Below are 20,050 nucleotides of genomic sequence, written 5' to 3'. Positions count from 1 at the left end.
GACCAGGGTCGCGGACTCGGCCCTATAAAAGGAGCCCGGCAGCCAGCCTCCAAATCATCCCAGTTTCGCTTTCGCCTCTCTTCATAGCTGAGCTGCCTTTTAGTTCCCTTCGTCCCGACCGCAGACGTGCATCTGCGATCAGGAGAGCAGGTCTCCGGAACCCTTCGTCTTCTAGATCCTGCACCGGGAGAGGGCGAATAAGGTTTTTGGGAAGCGTCTTCACGCGACTGCTCGTGATCTTCTGACCTCGTCGACCCTGCTGATTCCGGCGCGTGTCATCTATCAGTAAGTCTAATCAGTGTGCATCATCTGATTTGGTTTTTTTATTTCAGTTCTTCTGATTTGGTCATGATTTATATTCGGAATTTAATTTGGAATTTGTCTAATTATTCAACAACATGTAGTGCAAAAATTAATTGATGAACTCTAGATATACTTGGCAGACATTTTCTAAAAGGTTTACAACTTAACCTTGGATTTGAGCACATGTATGTGTAATAAGCAAATCAAAGGTTCTATGAATGTGCTGCACGACCCTAAACCCTAAAGGAAAAAAATACGAAACTAGAAATATTGTCAGGAGTAGGAAATATGGATTGGACTAGTACCATGCGCAAGCAAAGTGTACATATGTCTGTATGATGACAATGTTTAACGGTTTACAGCAAAATCAGGTTCTTAAACCAGATCCAAGTTTAGCGAACTACTTCTGCAAGTTATCCAAATGGATCCTTAAAGAAATTATTGGTCTGAACTATGAAATTAAGAACGGAGACAATCCTAAATCAAACGAACACGGATTAACCTAGGAGTCCTAAATCAAGCTTTAGATGTGGGTCGTACCTGAGAAAGGCAAGACCTGTGGTCCAAGAGTGAGCAGTGAAGGGGGAAAATCCGGATCTGAGGATGCCGTCGACGGTCAGAGTGGAGGGAGATGGATGCGGCGACGAAAAACACCCTCGATAGAGTTGGATATGTCGGTGGTTGCTCCGCCTCCGCACATGGGATTGCTTCGTCACTGGCTCGTTGTTGTGCACTTGCGCCTGCTCGCCGGCGAGCTCCACCGGATCCGAATCGACCTTCCGGCTGATCCGACGTCGAGTCGCTCGCGCTCGCCCGACCTTCACGGACGCGCCCAGACGACTGGGAAATGTCTTCCACAGGACGCGGGCGTTGGTGTCCGCGAGACGCGACAGAGGGGGATGAATAGGGAACCGCCTTAGACTGAGCGCAGCGGTTGCGCTACGGCGCGCTCTCCCCTTGCGTAGGGGGCCTCTACGCGCGCAGCGGCTGACGCTAGAGAGCCCCCTACGCGCTACAGTTGTAGGGGTGGGAGCCGGAGTCCCCCAGATAAAGGGGTTCACTATTCACCCCCTACAACACTGTGCTGTGGGACCACGAGTAATTGTTAGTAGATAAAAAATTGGTAGTAGATATAGAAAATGATATTTTATAGTTGTAGTGGGGTATAGGGGGAGTATTTAGGGGGAACCGCTGCGGGAGATGAAAACATAGGGAGAAAAATAGAGGGAAAAAGTGATATAGGGGAAAAAATTTAAAGGTAACGGTTGCGGATAGCCTTATCAGGTAGGGAGCTGCGTTGAGGGAGGAGGAGGCGACTGTAGCCACGATGAATAGGGGAGGGGAGGCAGAGAGTCCGCCGCTGCAGACAGTATCAGATGCAAAATTCAGTGGCGCGTTTTCTACGGGCACATTTTCTGTGTAATGTAACGTCATCCTGTCCGTCCATACAAAAAGCTTCAGGCGCGGCATCATTCACTGCCAGTGCCCCAAGGAGTTGCGTTTGGCGCAGCAGCAGGGAAAAAGCCACCACTTCCTCCTCAGTCCGCCGCCGCCGCCGCCGCAGCCGCCTCCCTGTCGCCCACCACACCTCGGTCTCAAACCCACGCACCCGCCGCCGCGGGAAAAATGGCCATGGACGCCGCAGCGCTGGAGTCGCTCATCCTGGACCTCCACGCCATCGAGGCAGTGAAGCTGGGCTCCTTCGTGCTCAAGTCCGGCATCACCTCTCCCATCTATCTGGACCTCCGCGCGCTTGTCTCCCACCCGCGCCTGCTCTCCGCCGTATCCTCGCTCCTCCACGCGCTCCCCACCACGCGTCCCTACGGCCTCGTCTGCGGCGTCCCCTACAGGCCTACACGGCGCTCCCCATCGCCGCCGTCCTCTCCGTCGACCGCTCCGTCCCCATGCTCATGCGCCGCAAGGAGGCCAAGGCCCACGGCACCGCCAAGTCCATCGAGGGCTCCTTCCGCCCCGGGGACACCGTCCTCATCATCGAGGACCTCGTCACCAGCGGCGCCTCCGTGCTCGAAACTGCCGCCCCGCTCCGCGCAGAGGGCCTCCTTGTCGCCGACGCCGTCGTAGTCGTCGACCGCGAGCAGGGCGGGAGGGAGAACCTCGCCGCTAACGGGATCACTCTGCACTCGCTCATGACCCTCACCGAGGTGCTTGCCGTGCTGCTCAAGCATGGGAAGGTGACCGAGGAGAAGGCACATGAGGTGAGGCAGTTCCTCGACGCCAACAGGAAGGTGGCCGTGCCGGGGGCGGCGCCTGTTAAACCCAGGGTGCTCAGGAAGCCATTTTCGGAGAGGGCGAAACTTGCCAACAACCCTATGGGGAAGAAGCTCTTCGAGCTGATGGAGGCCAAGCAGACCAACCTGTGTGTCGCTGCTGATGTCGGGACCGCAAAGGAACTCCTTGAGCTGGCTGACAAGGTAGGAGCGTATGACTTTATTACTAGCTTTGGACTTCTGATGTTGGTTGGTAGAGGGCTTATGTAATAGGACTAAGGACTCATTTAAGGACATGACTTGATTTATACTATTGGATGCACATAATTAGCAAACTTCTCAATGTGGATGCGCATAATTTATAGGCACTCGCATAAGCTCTTGATATGTTAACTTAGATTTAGGTATAGGAAAATGTTGAGAAGTGAATGTGCTGCCAGATGTCTTCAACCTTTGGTGTTGTGAATAGTGTGCCCCGATCCAGTCATTATCTCTGCTTAGGTGCCTTTGGATTTGCTAAAACTAGTAATTCAGTATTTAAGAGCAAAACAGTTGTGTTCCTGCTTTCAATTTTCACGTATTTTGCAAGAATGGGTCTCTGGATTTGATATGTACATGTACCTACACTATTTTCCAACTGTTTTGCAGGTTGGCCCTCAAATTTGTATGTTGAAAACTCATGTGGATATATTATCTGATTTTACACCAGATTTTGGCTCTAAGCTCCGCTCGGTATGTGCTCTCATGAGTCATGATGCTATACTTGTTTTTGTTCATGTTTTTTTCCTAGAACGCGCAGGATAACTGCGCCCCATTATATATTAAGCAGAAAAAGGGGTGGCCAAAAGACCAATACAAAAGGCCTCCTTACGGAGGCCAGTAGCAAGCATACATAAATGAATCCATTAGACCTTTCTTAATTCTCAGCTAAGGGTGCTGCTAAACGGCAAAGCCCCTTGGCACCAGCAATCTCCCATTTTGCCCTTTCCTTATCCACAACTCTAAGACTCATGGTAACACTAGGGCTGCAGCCGTAAAAGACGCATTTGTTTCTATGCTTCCACAAGATCCAGGCTCCCAGAATGATAAGGGAATCAAGTCCTTTTTTTGTGAGTCCATTAGCAATATTCCCCACCGATTCCCATCAGCCTAGCTATGAGCCAACATCTGGTTGAGAAACCAAAGAATGCATACCAAATTTCCTTAACAACAATGTGTTTTACTTCTATGATATGCTACATGATAGCTCTGATCCATATCTTAAGTTGGGTTCTGTTTTCTTCTTCTTCTTTTTAATTAAAAAAATCAGATGTAGCCATTTAGGTTCTTCTATGTCTAGCACCATCATTGTTGAATGGTGCCACCTAGTTTGCACTTGCATCAATACATCCAAGTGTCCTTGAGTAGACACCGTGCCTTTTGTCCTAGATTAGGAACGGTTGTGTGATGGTGAATCCTTAATGGCCATGATTCAAGCATTTTGTGCGCCCAACTATGCGTTTGTGGCTGGGTGCGTGAGTGCGGGGTTATATTTGATGCTCCTTTGATCCTTTCCCTCATTATTTATTTATTCATCTTTAAAGAGAACTTTGGCATGGTGGGAGTTGTGCATGCATTAGGAGGGTTGTTGGTGATATTAGGTGGGAGCGGATGGCTTACATAGGCTACTGGCTTGAGTGGGAATGGGGCGGATCCAGGAAAGAGCAAGGAAGGATGTTAACAGAGTTAGGGCCTATTTGATACAGCTCCAACTCTGAACAACCAGATCTGGAGCACCAAATCTACCTTGAAGCAGCTCTAACTTGGATTTAGGATCTAATGGGCTAGTCCAATAAATAGCTAATCGCGGCCCAACAACAATACATGGGACCCACGTGTCATTGAGGAAAACTATCTTTCTTTCTCTTCTCCCTCACTCGCGAACACACACAGGGGATGGCGCGTGGGGCACACGGAGCTTGCCAACCCCATGGCACGTGTGGCCGGGGGCGGGGCTGCCGTGGCCGTGGCTGTAGCTGGGCAGGGTCTGCACGCCAGGGTGGGACGGAGCCTGCACAGAGCTTGGCGGGGACCAACGCGACTAAGGCTGGATAAGAAGAATGGGGCGAGCGTGGGCGTCGGGATAAAACAAAAAAGATTAATGAACCCTTCAGTTTCCACTAAAGAGTGGCATGGTGGGTAATTTTTGCCTAATTTCATTGATCTGGATCTGGCTTTGGGTACTCCAGGAAATCCATGGATTTGACCCCAGTTCTGGATTTTTGGGTGCTTCAGATTTCATGGAGTCTGAGGTGTTTGGTTAGAAAAGTAGGATCTGGAGCTGTTTTTTCTATATCTGGAGTACTTGGAGCTGTCCCAAACACACACCCCATAGTGATGATTCTTTGGGCCGGACTGGTGCTACAAACCCCCTACTATACCAGTCCTAGCTCCACCCTGCGTGGGGTAGTGGCTTATCTAAGGGGGTGTTTGGTTTGATGAATCACTCCATCCAAAATGAGGTGGTGCATCATAAGTCCATTCCTCAAATTTGGTGGGATGACCACGTTCCTCATATTAGTACTAACTAACTAGCTATGAGAAATGAGGTGGTGATGGATCAACTCATTCCATTCCACAAACCAAACAAACAAAGTGATGAGTGAGAATATGATGAACTAGCTCATTCCTCAAACCAAACACACTATAATGGCGTGTTTGGTTAGGGGATTGGCTCCATCCGGAATCAGCCGATCCGGAATGGATTCATTCCTCACAGGATTGGATGGTTCTTTCTTTATGTTTGGTTAGAGAAATGAGGTGAATCCATTTTTTGTTTGTTTTGAGGAAGCAGGTGAATCCATTTTTTGTTTGTTTTGAAGAAGCATGTCATCAAGCGACGCTCAATCTGCTTTCACTCACCACACCAAAAAGGTTGCATTTTTATCCAACATACATAAAAACTGAAAGTTATAACATAGATAAAACTGAAAATTGAAACTTGTATCTTCACGAGTACTTATCCAGCATACAATTTCATCCAGCATTATCCAACATACATTAAAAACTGAGAATTTATCCAACATACATATTCAACATTATCCAGCATACAAATAAAATTGAGAAGTTATCCAACATCCATAACAATGTTCAAAGAGAAGTTTCATAGACTCCATCCATCATAGAAATAACTAAAAAGTTTCAGACACAAGTTTTAGGCTAATCTGCTTTTTTGATGCATCAATCAGAAAGATGAGTCTTGATGTACCTAGACACCCATACCATTTGATCATCTAGTCCCATCTCTAGAAAGGCATAAGCAAGGGCTGGATTCTCACACAAGTAGCCATAGTAGTGTGCTATATGTTCTCTTTCAAAAACAGGAATCTGTTTCATCATAGTCCATAGGTTGGGTGGGATTATCGGACGTGGTTGTGGTGCTGACTGCTTGATTGCATCTGAAAGAGTCTTAAAAGCTTCAGTGACAGTGCATATCAATGGATCCTCATCTTCCATCATCATGCGCCCTCTCTTCCTTCTTGCACCACTTCGAGTAGATGAGTCTCCACCATCACGAATTGGACCACTTGGGTTCAATGATTCTCCACTATCACGAGTTGGACTTGCATTGTTACTCTCATGACCAGCCAAGTCTCCAGAATAACCCACACCATATGTACCTGCACTTTCAGATGTGTCGAAACCTAGGGGATCACTGGTGCATTTTGCAAATAGTCCAGTTGCTTGATGATTCCCAAATATGACAGCCATGTAATGGTAGTTCTCAAGTGGCTTGTTGAAAAATTTAGCTTCAGATGGTTTTTTCTGAAATAATGTATAGATTCAAATTAAACAATATTGTTTACAAAAACTGTAAAATCTGAAATAGCTATAGCATTTTGTAGACACAATAAAACAGATTATAGTAACAATAAAATATAAATTGTAAAACAGTAAAACAGCTTACAAGTAGTTCCCAGAAACAAAATCTGGGCAATAAAACAGCTTACAAGTAGTTCCCAGAAACAAAATATAAATTGTAAAATAGTGGCAAGCAGTAAAACAGTAAAACATAATTCATCACAGCTGAAGAAGCTTCAAGTAAAACAGTAAAACAATATTATTTACTTGTAAAACAGCTTACAAGTACTTCAATTACACGGAATGCAAGGTAGTTCTCTTTTGCAGCTGTTGCCTGTTGGTTTGGATTCAGGGCTAAAAAATCTTTCTCAAACTGAAATTCCTCACAGCTGAAGAAGCTTCAAGGAGTACTGGAGTATTTATTTTAAATGCTTCAAGGAGTACTGGAGTATTTCTTGTTAGTACATACTAATAATTAGTATTTCTTAGGTCAAGCATATACACACACACACAAGTATGCCGCTATCTACCAAATTCTCACACCGACCAGTCAAGCAGATCGAGAGCAGAGAAGCACTAGGCTACAGCCCCAAAGTGAGATCATGTCCGAAACTAAAATATTGGGTACCTGGGTGCAGACGCACCACACAGTTTTTATGGCCTCTGCTTGGAACAACCAAAGACATTTTGGCGCCACAAAAAAAAAAAGAAAAAGCACTGGCTCAAGTTAAACTGTTAAGCCAAAGCCGGGGGTGATGATCTCACATGGCCATTCATAGTGCTGTTATTAAATATATACATACCTGCACCCGTTCCAAGTAGTTCTTCTCATCAAGCAATATTGTTCCAGTTTGTTCATCAAAATGGGCTGAGCTAATCTTCTTATAATTGCATATGTTTGACCAGCGAGTTCTCCATGTCTTAAGATGATTAGTAACTTGAGAACCAGAAACTTGAACCTGAAATCTTTCCTTCACCACTTTAGCACATTGATTATAGTGCGAGCTTTTGAATCCTTTGTCTACTCGAATTCCATCAGCAACCAACTGGGCCAAATATTTCAAAGCACATGCAGACATTTCTTGTGTCCAGAAAATTTGTGGTTGGGACCTTTGTTCAATTTCTTGGACATCATCCATCTCCCTACAATATTAGAACATTTGAGAATATAGATCACATCTAAGCAAATGAGCAAATAGGAAAAACAACAAAATATCTCACATCCAAAGAATGATGCCACTTTTCAATTTATGATCTAATTTTCTTGTACATGGGAAGCTGCTCTAGTTTCCCACATCCAATTTGCAAGTTGCTGCCTCCACTGAACCCATTGTCTGTTTTCTTGTACTTGCTCCTGATGGGAACTTGTTGAACTAGAAGGTTGGTTTGTTGTCCATGCTTCCTCAGGTGGGAGAAAACAATCTGCCCCATGCGATAATATCCAATTGTGGAGGATGCAACATGCAAGGACAACATCTACTTGTGTTTTGAAAGGAAAGAAAGGTCGAGCATCATCAAGAAACTTAAAACGGTTCTTCAGGGATCCAAAGGCACGCTCAACAGTGACCCGTAGTTGTGAATGCCTTAAATTAAATAATTCCTTCTCATTTTCTGGCCTGTTATCATTACCCCACTCTTTTAAGTGGTATCGGACACCGCGAAAAGGTGGTAAGAACCCCGGTTTTGCACCATAACCACAATCAACGAGGTAATATTTTCCTACAATACCATGATGGCATGATAACATCGTTAGGCAATGATCTATCTTATGGTGGGTGCATATTTTAAGTGGAATCATTACAGAATATTACCTTCAGGTACAACGAGACCATTCTGCCTTTGTAAGGCATCGGCTAGAACGACGGCATCATGTGCCGAACCCTCCCAACCAGCTAGCACATATGTGAAGCGAAGGTCAAAGTCTACCGCGGCCATCACATTTTGGGTTGTGAAACTCTTTCTACCTCGAAAAGCTGCCTCACGAGACTTGGGGACACTAGCTCGTATGTGTGTACCATCAATTGCGCCAATACAATTCTACATTATAATTTTGACTTGATGAGAAATAAGAATATCATTATGTGCAGGTCAAAAATAATTTTAGTGTGCCTAGACCATACCTCAAAGTAAGGATACCATCGAGGATTTCCAAGGATTTTGACTGAAGTTTCAAGAGATGGAGGCCTAATAAGGTCATCACGAAGTTCACCGATAGCACGAAGTACTAACTTAAAGTAGCGACTGACAGTTTCCCCTGATCTCTTGAAATTTTTTCCTACAACAGCATTCCTCTCGTTGTGACCAATTGTGTGAAGGAACATTGCTACTTGTTCCTCAACACAACAATGGATACTATCAGAAAGAAGGCTTCTTTGTTTCAGTGTATCACACAACAAAAAGAATGGTGCTCTCCTCAATCTTAGCATGCGCAAACAACTCGTATCATCTTTATGGTAAATACTAGAAAGGTAGTCATTTCGTTTCATTTCCATATCAATCATTGGGGCATATGAAATCCGTTTCCTTTTCATCTTCCTCCTCACAATCAGAATATAATAAAATGTAGTGGCGGCTAGAGCAACAGCTTTAATAATTAAAGATCTTCTTATTTCATTTGCATCCATCTACATGAAGTTCAGAGAGCTTTAATACATAAAAAGACATACACACGATTGCATATGCATAATTTATAGTCTAGCTAAAAAAATACAGAATAGACAAGAAACAATACAGAAAAAAAGATGAAAATAAACATAACAGATTAGATTGTTACCTTACGCTGGTGATGAGAGAATTAAAGACCAAGATATGTGTAAAGAGAGAATTAAAGACCTGCAAGAGAAACAAGAAGAGAAGATTGGTAAGAAACTGAATAAGTTATGAATCAAGTTAATGTAAACTAAGCCAGAATACTGTACAATCATTGCACCATAGACGACAATTTTATGATTCCACTGTGACATCACACACAACCAATCGAATGAACCAACCATTTGAGCCACCTAGCAGTACAAGAAAACAGACAACACAAGAAAACCGGATGAACCAACATAATTTATTGACTCTAATTTATTTGCCCCAAACAAGTAGAATGATTGTCCTCACTCTATCAGATGCTTCGGTTTGCAGAATTAAAAAGCCAGATTAGACTTAATCCACTATGTGATGATGTGGCTAACTGAAAAGAAACCACTGCCCACTCTCAGGAATAGAAAATACAATCTCCAGGAACAAAAGTATACAGTCCACGAAGAACTCTCAGGAATGTGTTGTAGGTTAATCTTAATCCACTATATGATGATGTGGCTAACTGAAAAGAAACCACTGCCCACTGATGACTTGGGTTGAGATACCGAGAGCTGAAAAGAAACCACTGCCCACTGATGACTGTATACAGATCGGCTGGTTCCCGAAGGACTGTATGCAGATCGGACAGCGGCTGGGGTACCGGCGTGCACGAAGGACTGTATGCAGATCGGACAGCGGCTGGGGTACCGGCGTGCAGATCGGCTGGTTCAAGAAGGTGCTCGAGAAACAGAGTCGAGAAAGCAGGGCTCCCAGCTGCCGCGCCGGAACTGATGGCCGCCCGGGGAGGAAGAAGCGAGGGCGAAGAGCAGGGAGAGGAGGTAGAGGAGGGAGCTCACCAGTTGACGGAGACGAGGGGGGAAGACAACTGCTCCAGCTCCCGGTCCTGGCTCCGCTTTCTGTTGGGGATCAGAAGTTGGAATGAGGCGACGCTCAGCCTTGTTCACTCCGTGCGAATCCTGAGGTGCGACGCCTAGATCTGGTAGTGTGAGGAGCGGCGGTTAGGTGAGTACCTCGAGCCCGGCGGTCGCTGTCGCCGCGTCGTCGCCGCCGAGAGATCCCCTCAGAGCTGCCTCGCCGCCGCCCCAGTGCGAGATGCGAACCGGAGTGAGCTCATCCGGTTGATTTGGAGGAATGAGTCGCTGCTAGGGTTCTGCTGTATTTTGGAACGAGTGGATGACGGATGGGTAGACTCCGTGACGCTATCCAAACGATTTTGTAGGCTCGGATACAGGTTCGGATCACTCTGGATCCATGCCGTGCTGCAAACCAAACACGCTGTAAGTGTCTTGTGTGGCGCCACTGGCTGGCCAGAGTGTCAAAGCATCTATCAGCAGAATACAATGTCTCTGCTGATATGGTTGTATAGGTAGTACTCCCTCCGTTCTAAATTATAGTTTATTTTGGATTTGTCCTAAGTCAAACTTCTCTAACTTTGACATAGCTTATAGAAAATTTTCCAACATCTAAAATATCTAATTACTTCATAAAATTAAACATGTTTTGATATTTAGTTTATTTGAACTTATATATGCTAATATATTTTTCTAAAAGCTTGATCAAAGCTAGAGAACTTTGTCATATGACAAAGCCATAGGGAGTAAGTTTATTTTTTGCTGTGGCTAGAAGTTTCTTTGATCCATTCGTTGTCTCCCACTCTCCCTGTCATGGTTTCTGTATTCCTTTAATACTTTCACTTTGGGAACCATTTACCTATACCAAGACAATGTCAGAATTTCCTAAACCATATTTTGTTTGAAAACTACCAGAGGTATTTTCTGTCGTAGTAATGAGAAGTTGCTATATAAGATGCTTAAATCATTACCTGGCTTGCCTTTTACACGTCTCTATATTTAATTGGTTCCTAACATTTTGTTGAAGATTGCTGAGAAGCACAACTTTTTGATCTTCGAAGACCGCAAGTTTGCTGACATTGGGAATACAGTAACCATGCAATATGAAGGGTAAGAAAAGAAGTTTAGTATCTACATGGTCACTTCTATGTTGTATCTTTATATTTGTGCACTATGATTCCCCCCCCCCCCCCCCCCTGCTTTGGTTCAGTGGAATATTCCGCATATTGGACTGGGCTGATATTGTTAATGCGCATATAGTTCCTGGACCTGGAATCGTAGATGGCTTGAAGTTGAAGGTATCTTATGCTTCATGTACTTGCATGGCAACTATTAATACTGACTTGAATAAGTTGCTTTTGCATATAAAAATAGCTAATGAATCATGGTACTCACACCAACTGTCGTGTTCTGGCCTTGAAGGGTTCGCCTAAAGGAAGAGGGCTACTTCTGCTCGCTGAGATGAGCTCTGCCGGCAATCTTGCTCATGGAGATTACACTGCTGCTGCTGTAAAGATCGCTGAGCAACATTCTGACTTTGTGATGGGATTTATATCAGTTAATCCCGCATCTTGGTCAGTAACACCATCAAGCCCGGCGTTTATCCATGCCACACCTGGAGTTCAGATGGCCGCTGGAGGAGATGATCTTGGGCAACAATACAACAATCCTGAGTCTGTAAGTACAACTGTGCATGTACTGTTTGTTTGTGTGGCCGTTGGAATATTGGTGTTTATTGGTACATCTTAATGTTTTTAGGGCTAGTTTGGCAACTCCATTTTCCTGAGGAATTCTTATTTTCTTTCAAGGGAAAATGAACTAATTTCTCCTGGAAAAATGAAAATCTTTGGAAAAACGGGGTTGCCAAACTAGCCATTAGTTTGTTATATACCAGTGCTTATGAGAGTTTGATCACTTACCCCCCACCACGATCACATTCCATTGATATGATACATATCGATTTGCGATTCAGGTGATAAATTACAGGGGCAGTGACATAATCATAGTTGGGCGCGGGATTATAAAGGCGAGCGATCCTTTGAAGACGGCATGTGAGTACCGGGTGCAAGGGTGGCAGGCATACAAGAACAGCTTGCTATGAGGAGGGCGCCGTGAGCATTCCAAGCATAATAAGGGCAAATCCAGGCAATTGGCATAACAAGGGCATGTTCGTTTTGATCTCAATCCATATGGATTGAGTGAGATTAAATATGAATTGAGTGGGTTTTAATCTCGAACAAGTCAAAATCTTTCATAAATTTTTTCAATCACATCCAATATATATGGGATAGTAATAACCGAACAATGTCTAACATGGAAAGGTCCCTACTTATGGCTAATTTGTTCATCTTAATTGAACGTGATTGAGTGAGTTCAAATCCCTAGCAATTCCATGTGAAATGAGAATATCCCAACAAGATCTTACAATTGTGAGGACCTAACTGTATGCAATCAGAATCATTGTAGAGGAGATTCATCCAGAGCATGCTCCATTATCGTTCATGTAGCTTATGTCTACAACAAGTAGGCAAACAAACGTATACTTAGATAAAATCAACGTATACGGTTATCCATAATAAGATGGTGTATGCAATGAATCCGACGAGTTGTAATGGCTGTGTCTTATTGGCACTCCTCTTAGGTTAGCTCCTGATGCTGTCGATGTTGAGAATCGTACGACTCCTCCACGTGTTCTTCCGAATAACATCTCTACACCCTGGGTTTAGATTTCTCTCGGGGTGAAGTGGCCTCCGCGTAATTTCACTTGCCCCAACTCCGTGCTTGTTTGGTGACAATGCTGGTCGGTAGCCACTGCCGCCGCGATTGCTTGCCGCAGCTTGCGCCTTGGGGCTTGCCATGCCGCCTCGTCCAGATTCCGCTGCAAAAAATTTCCACGTGCTGGTGGCAAGTTTTCTGCCGTTGGCGCATTCTGCCGCTCCGGTGTGGGCGGGCATCAATCTTCTCCGGGACGCTTTCTCTCTGGTGACTCGGACAATCGCGATCGCGACGACCGACGAGCACAAGCTAGCTTGGTTGTCGGCTTGTGTGTGTTGGTAGAAGAGCATTTCTACACGTACTCATTTCCACAGAGAAAAATGTCGAGTCAAGAACTTTTCTCCCCCGTTCGCGCAGCACAGTCGGCCACTACACACACGCCGCCCACCAACACCATGGACGCCGCCGCGAAGGAGGCGCTGATCCTGGACCTGCACGCGGTGGAGGCCGTGAAGCTGGGCACCTTCGTGCTCAAGTCCGGGATCACCTCCCCGATCTACCTGGACCTGCGCGTGCTCGTCTCCCACCCGCGCCTGCTCGCCTCCGTCGCGTCCCTCCTCGGCGCGCTCCCGGCCACGCGCCCCTACGACCTTCTCTGCGGCGTGCCCTACACAGCGCTGCCCTTCGCGGCCGCGCTCTCCGTCGCCGCCTCCGTGCCCATGCTGCTCAGCCGCTACGACACCAAGCGCGTCGAGGGCGCCTTCCGCGCCGCCCAGACCGTGCTCATCGTCGAGGACCTCGTTACCAGCGGCGCCTCCGTGCTCGAGACCGTCGCCCCGCTCCGCGCCGAGGGGCTCGTGGTCGCCGACGCCGTCGTCGTCATCGACCGCGAGCAAGGTGGGCGCGAGAACCTCGCCGCTAGCGGGGTCGCGCTGCACTCGCTCATGACCCTCACGGAGATGCTCGCCGTGCTGGCGAGGCACGGGAAGGTCGGCGAGGAGAAGATCGCGGAGGTCAGGCGGTTCCTCCAAGCCAACAGGAAGGTGGCGGTGCCCGGGGTGCCTGCTGGGCCACCCAAGCCGTCGGCTACTGCTCGGAGGAAGTCGTTTGCGGAGAGGGCGGGGTTGGCCACGAACCCCATGGGGAGGAGGTTGTTCGAGGTGATGGAGGCGAAGCAGAGCAACTTGTGTGTCGCGGCTGATGTTGGGACAGCCAAGGAGCTACTTGAGCTTGCTGACAAGGTATGTATACACACATATATATGCTACTAGTTATTGTGTATTTGCGATGCTCTCCTACTATTTGCTAACATTGTTTTGATTTGTTTGCCCCACTTGTTTAGGTTGGTCCAGAGATTTGTATGCTGAAAACACATGTTGATATCTTGTCTGATTTTACACCAGATTTTGGGGCCAACCTTCGCACAGTATGTTCTCTTCTGACAGCAGTTTCCTTATCTTTTTGTTGTAGTGTTACTGATCATAAGGATGTCAGTGTCCATAATCGCCCAGTTAGAGTCCTGAAGTTGTACTTTGTTTCAAATCAGATGTCGGTGCTTTCATTATCATGTATACACAGTATCATTATGTGTAATCGGAATGGGTTGTCCATAAATGAAAGGCAAAATCCCTATACCAGGCCAATTTACTTGGTTCTTTTAGCTTGATTTTATTTTATTCATTACTAGAGGCGTTTTGTGTATTCCTGTTCCGATTGCTGAAGTTATACTCTGCATCTGGTTACCGCATAGCTGATTCAGTATTGTGCTGATTCTTAACTTTCAATTGAAGATTGCTGGGAAGCACAACTTTCTGATCTTTGAAGACCGCAAGTTTGCTGACATTGGGAACACAGTAACTATGCAATCTGAAGGGTGAGAAAAAGGAACTATAACTATTTAATTTATTTTCCTTCTTATACATACATTTGTGTGACATAGTTGGCATTTTCTTTACTTCGGTTCAGAGGTATATTCCGCATCTTAGACTGGGCGGATATTATTAATGCGCATATAGTTCCTGGACCTGGGATTGTAGATGGCTTGAAGCTCAAGGTATTTCATGACATATATGCATAGGTCTTACACAATTACTGAGTTAAAGATAATAGTTAATTTGCAGCTGCTAATAGCTCATGCATTGCGTTGCTCACAGTCACTGTTGTCTTCTGGCATTGAAGGGTTTGCCTAAAGGAAGGGGCCTACTTTTGCTTGCTGAAATGAGCTCAGCTGGCAACCTTGCTTATGGAGACTACACTGCTGCGGCTGTAAAGATTGCCGAGCAACATCCTGACTTTGTAATAGGATTTATATCAGTGAATCCTGCATCTTGGTCACCAGCACCGTCAAGCCCAGCATTTATCCATGCCACTCCTGGGGTTCAGATAGCTGCTGGAGGAGATGCCCTTGGGCAACAATATAACACTCCCTTTTCTGTGAGTGTGCTTTTGCCATTTGATTCTCGCGTGACTGCTCACTGCTGTGGTGTTTATTTTTAATCCTTCAAAGTTGCTATGTATCTTGGAAGTTGGTAGGTTAGGTTACTTATACCTTATACACTGGTGCCAGTTCTCGAAAACTTGGTATTAGTTTGATAGCATGAAAGTACATTTAGATAATTGTTGGCTATAAGCATTATAATATCAAGTTTTCAAGACTAAGTTGTGTTTAGTGGTTGGTTTTGAAGACTAAGTTGTGTGGTGTCGTTTACTGTGACATGATAGATGTTGTTATGTCTTTTCTTTTATTTTTTCGTGGCTGTGTACACCCTAGTTGTGTAGAGGCCGGAAGTCTTCTTAGGCCTCGTTTGTTTCGTTGGTATTGAATTCCATTCTAATAACCATAATTTAGATACAAACTAATTTTCGTTGGAATTGAATTGGTTGAATACCAAATCAAGCATGTAATTCCAATTCTATTGTTTGGATATCATTGAATTAGAGTTAGGAATTGTGTGGTGTAATTCCACGCAATACCGAGGGGGGCGAGGCTTTGTATTGAGAGGGGGTTTCTAGTGGACCTCTGGTTCCAAATTTCAATTCCATGTGCAACCAAACAACATAATTTAAGAAAGCTGATTCCAATTCCCAATTTCCAATTCTATGCTCCAATATCTACATCCAAACGGGATATTAGTTTTTTCTTTCAATGCGTTCCATGTTTCTATGAGCTTTTCTGACTTGAAACGCTGTGATAAACAGGTCATCAACGACAGAGGTAGTGATATAATTATAGTCGGACGAGGGATTATAAAGGCCAGTAACCCTGTAGAGACCGCGAGACAGTATCGCATGGAGGGGTGGCAGGCGTATCAATCCGGCTTTTCTTGAGGATGTTTAAGCAACTCGCCAAACGTAGCCGGAGGACATTCGGGCGAGTGTTGATGTGATAAGAGTGCGCCCCATCTATGATCTATGTATGCAACTGCGTTCTTTCACTTTTACCTGCCCATCATTGCCACGCAGTGATTTTCAGTAATGGTTCTGACTGTACCCCCGGATGCTATAATTTGCAATAAGGTAACGCCAAATCTTAGCTGAACTTTCAGTATGTATGTCTCTCATTGGCAAGCAGTGATAGTATTACCTGTTTTGATCGGAGCTCTGTAGAGCAATTTCATGTTTCTAGATTTGAATTAAGCCAAACTTTCTTAATTTTCATTGAAAATATCATTGATGTCTACAAATAAATATTCTAAAAATATATTTTCTGTAATTAATCTAATATTTATTATCGTAAATGTTAGCTTTTTCCATATTTTAAATTTAAAAACTTTGGCTTCTTGAGAGGTAAGAATTACATCATTGTTTTGGATAGATGGGGGGAATATTTTACAGTAATTTTCAGGAAAAATGTCTCTTTTAAATCTCCGATTCCTCGGCTGACCATTGCGATGTGTGTTGCTTTGTTGCTTGCATACTCCATCTCTCTGTCTTCCTGCATAGAGCAGGATAAAGTAGTGAAAGATGTTATTCGCAAAATATATAGAACATCGAGGAATGTTAGATTTATGATAGGTAATTACGATTAAATATGTGCACTGTGTACACCAACCTCTCATGAATCATGATAGCCGGCCTTTTCTGCTTCGGCTTCCTGTCATCATCAGTGCCGGCCTGCGTCGCTCTCCCGCCTCCTTATCCGCACAGGCAGCCCGCCCTTCATCCTCAGCGTCACCGTCATCTCGTACGGCGGAGGCGCCTCCATGCTTGCCGCCCGCACCGTCTCCACGGCGAACCTCCTGACCACGGCGGCCACAACGGCCTTCATCTGCACATACGCCATCTCCTTACCGAGGCACGCCCTCGGGCCGGCGTGGAACACCGGGTACCTCGCCGCGTCCACCGCCACGAACTCGCCTCCGCCATCGAGCCACCGCTCGGGGCGGAACTCGCGGCAGTCGTCGCCCCACAGCTGCGGCATCCTCCCCATCGCGTACGCGCAGTAGTCCGCGAACCAGCCGGCGCGCACCGTCGTGCCATCCGGCAGCACGTCCCCCGCGGCCGCCACCCTCGAGTTGATGGGCACCGGCGGATACAGCCGCATCGCCTCGGTGAGCGCCGCGTGCAGGTAGTGCAGCCCCCTGAGCTCGTCGTAGCCGCCTTCGTCGTCGACGCCATATCTGTGGAGCGAGAGCGACGCCACCTCCTCGTACACGCGCCGCTCGCAGCGCGGGTTGGCGGCGAGGAGCCAGAAGAACCATGTGAGCGCGGAGGACGTGGAGTCCTTCCCGGCGAGCACGAAGCTGACGACGATGTCCCGCAGGAACCGCCGCTTCGCCTCCGGCGACCGGAACATGGCGCCGAGTTCGCTCCCCTCCTCTTCCTCCATCGCCGCCGCGAACCGCGACAGAAGGTGCTGCTCGTCGCAGCCGCCTCCGTCGCCGACGCCGCGCGACCGCTCCTCCGACTCCATGATCGCCGCGACGTGCTCGTCGACGATGCGGATGGCCTCGCGGAGCCGCCTCTCGCTTCCGACGCCAGCGAGCTGCATCGCCTTCCACACGACGGCGGTCGGGTGGAGCATGCGCGCGAAGGAGATCTCGACGGCGGCGTCGAACGCCTCGAAGAACGTGTCGTGCCGGCGGGGTCGTCCCCTGCCCCGGCCGCCGGCCTCCTCGAGCTCGAGCAGCGTCGAGCCCTCGACTCCGAACGCGACGCCGCAGATGTTGTCGAAGGCGAAGCGCTTGAGCACGTCCTGCAGGTCAACGGCCTCGCCGGAGTCAGCCGCACTCGCGAGAAGAGGAAGGAGCCGGCGGTGCAGGTGGCCCCGGAGGACGCGCCCCGAAAAGCGGCGCAGCGAGCGGGACGAGAAGGAGTAGGACGCGAGCTTGCGCTGGAGGCTCCACAGGCGGCCGTCCGCGAGGAAGATGCCGCTGCCGAGGAGGTCGCCGAAGGGCCCCGCGAAGCGCGCGCCCTTAACGTAGTTGGGAAACCTCGCCCGCAGCATGTGGTTGACGACGCCCGGGTCCGCCGTGGCGACGCCGCGGCCGAGGCCGAGCGCGCCGCGCACCTCTATGGTGGAGGACGGGGCGGCCGTGAGCTGGTCGGTGGCCCAGTCGAGGAAGCGGTGCAGGTTGCGGACCAGGGGCACCACGTTGCCGAGCACGGGGTTCGGGTAGGGGCAGTGGTTGCGGTGGCCCCCGCGCCGCCGGAGGCCCAGGAAGAGAAGGACGGCGACTGCGAGGAGCGGCGCGACAGCGGCGTCCATGGCGTGATCACGTGGCTGTGCTCAGTCGTCTACTGGGACTATCGGAGTCGTCTGCAGTCATATATTTGAGTCCTCAAAATTAAAATAATACCTCGTTTAAAATGTTTAATACCATAAAAATGTTTGCAACCCGATAGTTAATCTATATATCATATTATTAGAAAATATATCATGTTATTTAGAAAATAAATGGTTAGGAATAATGTACAGAACGAGGATAGGGCTTTGTTATATAGATACTATATTTAGGACCTGAGAGATCTAGTTCTATAATCGTTTGATGAATTTTTGTAAAACATGACATCCGTTAGAGCTAGAGTCCATGGAGAATTCCCCACCGGGGATTAACTCCCCAAACCCGTACCCATGAACACAGACCCGCCCCCATCCCTGAACCCGAACCCGATCTCGGGCACGAAAATCTTCCCATACCCATCCCGACCGGGTACCAAATACCCATGGGGACCCGTACCCGACACAACACAACACAATTCAGCATTTCAGCCTGCATATTTTGTAGTTTCATCAACATTCTCATGCAAAATAAATAGTGTCTTCTAGTAACCACGTGTCCGCATATCACAAATATGGTCAAAGAGTAAATAAAAATATCTCTTAGTACATGTTTTATCATTTAAGCCTGGGTGCTGTAGTAAATGGGGTAAAACAGTCCCATGTGTAATCGGGTTCGGGTTTTGTCGGGGACCATAATTAGGGGTACCCCAAGACTTCTAATCTCAGCTGGTAACCCCCATCAGCACAAAGCTGCAAAGGCCTGATGGGCGCGATTCAGGTCAAGGCTCCGTCCACTCAAGGGACACGATCCCGCCTCGCCCGAGCCTAGCCTCGGGCAAAGGCAGCCGACCCAGGAGGATTCACGTCTCGCCCGAGGCCCAGGCTTCGCGGAGAAGCAACCTTGGCCAGATCGCCACGCCAACCGACCGTATCGCAGGAGCATTTAATGCAAGGATCGCCTGCAGCTTATCCTGACGCGCGCTCCTCAGTCGACAGGGCCGAAGTAACCGCAGTCACTTCGCCGCTCCACTGACCGACCTACCAGGAAAACAGCGCCGCCTGCCCCGCTCCGACTGTTGTGCCACTCGACAGAGTGAGGCTGACAGCAGCTAAGTCCAGCCTCGGGCGCCATAGGAAGCTCCGCCTCGCCCGACCCCAGAGCTCGGGCTCAACCTCAATGCCGGACGACGGACTCCGCCTCGCCCGACCCCAGGGCTCGGACTCAACCTCGACCTCGGAAGACGGACTCCGCCTCGCCCGACCTCAGGGCTCGGACTCAACCTCGACCTCGGAAGACGGACTCCGCCTCGCCCGACCCTAGGGCTCGGACTCAACCTCGACCTCGGAAGACGGACTCCGCCTCGCCCGACCCCAGGGCTCGGACTCGACCTCGACCTCGGAAGACGGACTCCGCCTCGCCCGACCCCAGGGCTCGGACTCGACCTCGACCTTGGAGGAGCCTCCGCCTCGCCCGACCTCGGGCTCGGACCGACCACGTCACAGGGGGGCCATCATTACCCTACTCCTAGCTAGCTCAGGCTACGGGGAACAAGACCGGCGTCCCATCTGGCTCGCCCCGGTAA

At 47.7% G+C, this 20,050-nt stretch overlaps 4 protein-coding genes across 4 annotated transcripts; 2 read left to right on the top strand and 2 right to left on the bottom strand.

The window, feature by feature from the left end:
• The first annotated feature begins 1,813 nt into the window (after positions 1-1,813).
• On the top strand, positions 1,814-12,327 carry LOC732794 (uncharacterized). The gene is given in 7 exon segments (NM_001112411.1): positions 1,814-2,152; positions 2,155-2,735; positions 3,180-3,263; positions 11,058-11,140; positions 11,241-11,328; positions 11,453-11,707; positions 12,003-12,327. Coding segments are annotated over 7 exon segments (1,443 nt in total). The 5' UTR covers positions 1,814-1,929; the 3' UTR covers positions 12,132-12,327.
• Positions 5,571-10,047, bottom strand: LOC103650735 (uncharacterized). The gene is made up of 3 exons (XM_035966334.1): positions 10,016-10,047; positions 9,145-9,203; positions 5,571-6,335 (listed from the first exon to the last, which is right to left on the bottom strand). Exon 3 carries the CDS (start codon positions 6,279-6,281, stop codon positions 5,751-5,753), a length of 531 nt encoding a protein of 176 aa, XP_035822227.1. The 5' UTR covers positions 6,282-6,335; positions 9,145-9,203; positions 10,016-10,047; the 3' UTR covers positions 5,571-5,750.
• An 859-nt stretch (positions 12,328-13,186) lies between the features above and the next one.
• Positions 13,187-16,291, top strand: LOC100382013 (uncharacterized). The gene is made up of 6 exons (NM_001174779.1): positions 13,187-13,986; positions 14,088-14,171; positions 14,536-14,618; positions 14,711-14,798; positions 14,924-15,178; positions 15,944-16,291. The coding sequence occupies exons 1-6, from the start codon at positions 13,201-13,203 to the stop codon at positions 16,070-16,072; spliced, it is 1,425 nt and encodes a 474-aa protein (NP_001168250.1). The 5' UTR covers positions 13,187-13,200; the 3' UTR covers positions 16,073-16,291.
• A 177-nt stretch (positions 16,292-16,468) lies between these two features.
• Positions 16,469-18,986, bottom strand: LOC103650734 (cytochrome P450 94A1). The gene is made up of 2 exons (XM_008676299.4): positions 16,797-18,986; positions 16,469-16,679 (listed from the first exon to the last, which is right to left on the bottom strand). The coding sequence occupies exon 1, from the start codon at positions 18,450-18,452 to the stop codon at positions 16,848-16,850; it is 1,605 nt and encodes a 534-aa protein (XP_008674521.1). The 5' UTR covers positions 18,453-18,986; the 3' UTR covers positions 16,469-16,679; positions 16,797-16,847.
• Between the last annotated feature and the right edge of the window lie 1,064 nt (positions 18,987-20,050).

This window comes from Zea mays, chromosome 3, assembly GCF_902167145.1.
Source record: "Zea mays cultivar B73 chromosome 3, Zm-B73-REFERENCE-NAM-5.0, whole genome shotgun sequence".
In the NCBI taxonomy this organism is placed as follows: domain Eukaryota; kingdom Viridiplantae; phylum Streptophyta; class Magnoliopsida; order Poales; family Poaceae; genus Zea; species Zea mays.
The sequence above is the reverse complement of the archived record's forward strand: the minus strand, read 5'-3'. Positions and strand labels throughout refer to the sequence as shown.

What these genes read in the sequence shown, in the direction of transcription:
- LOC103650735 (XM_035966334.1), bottom strand. Translation starts at nt 6,281, where the DNA reads ATGGCTGTCATATTTGGGAATCATCAAGCAACTGGACTATTTGCAAAA.
- LOC100382013 (NM_001174779.1), top strand. Translation starts at nt 13,201, where the DNA reads ATGGACGCCGCCGCGAAGGAGGCGCTGATCCTGGACCTGCACGCGGTG. An exon ending in TACTTGAGCTTGCTGACAAG is followed by an intron (nt 13,987 to 14,087) that starts GTATGTATACAC and finishes CCACTTGTTTAG; the next exon opens with GTTGGTCCAGAGATTTGTAT. An exon ending in AATATAACACTCCCTTTTCT is followed by an intron (nt 15,179 to 15,943) that starts GTGAGTGTGCTT and finishes TGTGATAAACAG; the next exon opens with GTCATCAACGACAGAGGTAG.
- LOC103650734 (XM_008676299.4), bottom strand. Translation starts at nt 18,452, where the DNA reads ATGGACGCCGCTGTCGCGCCGCTCCTCGCAGTCGCCGTCCTTCTCTTC.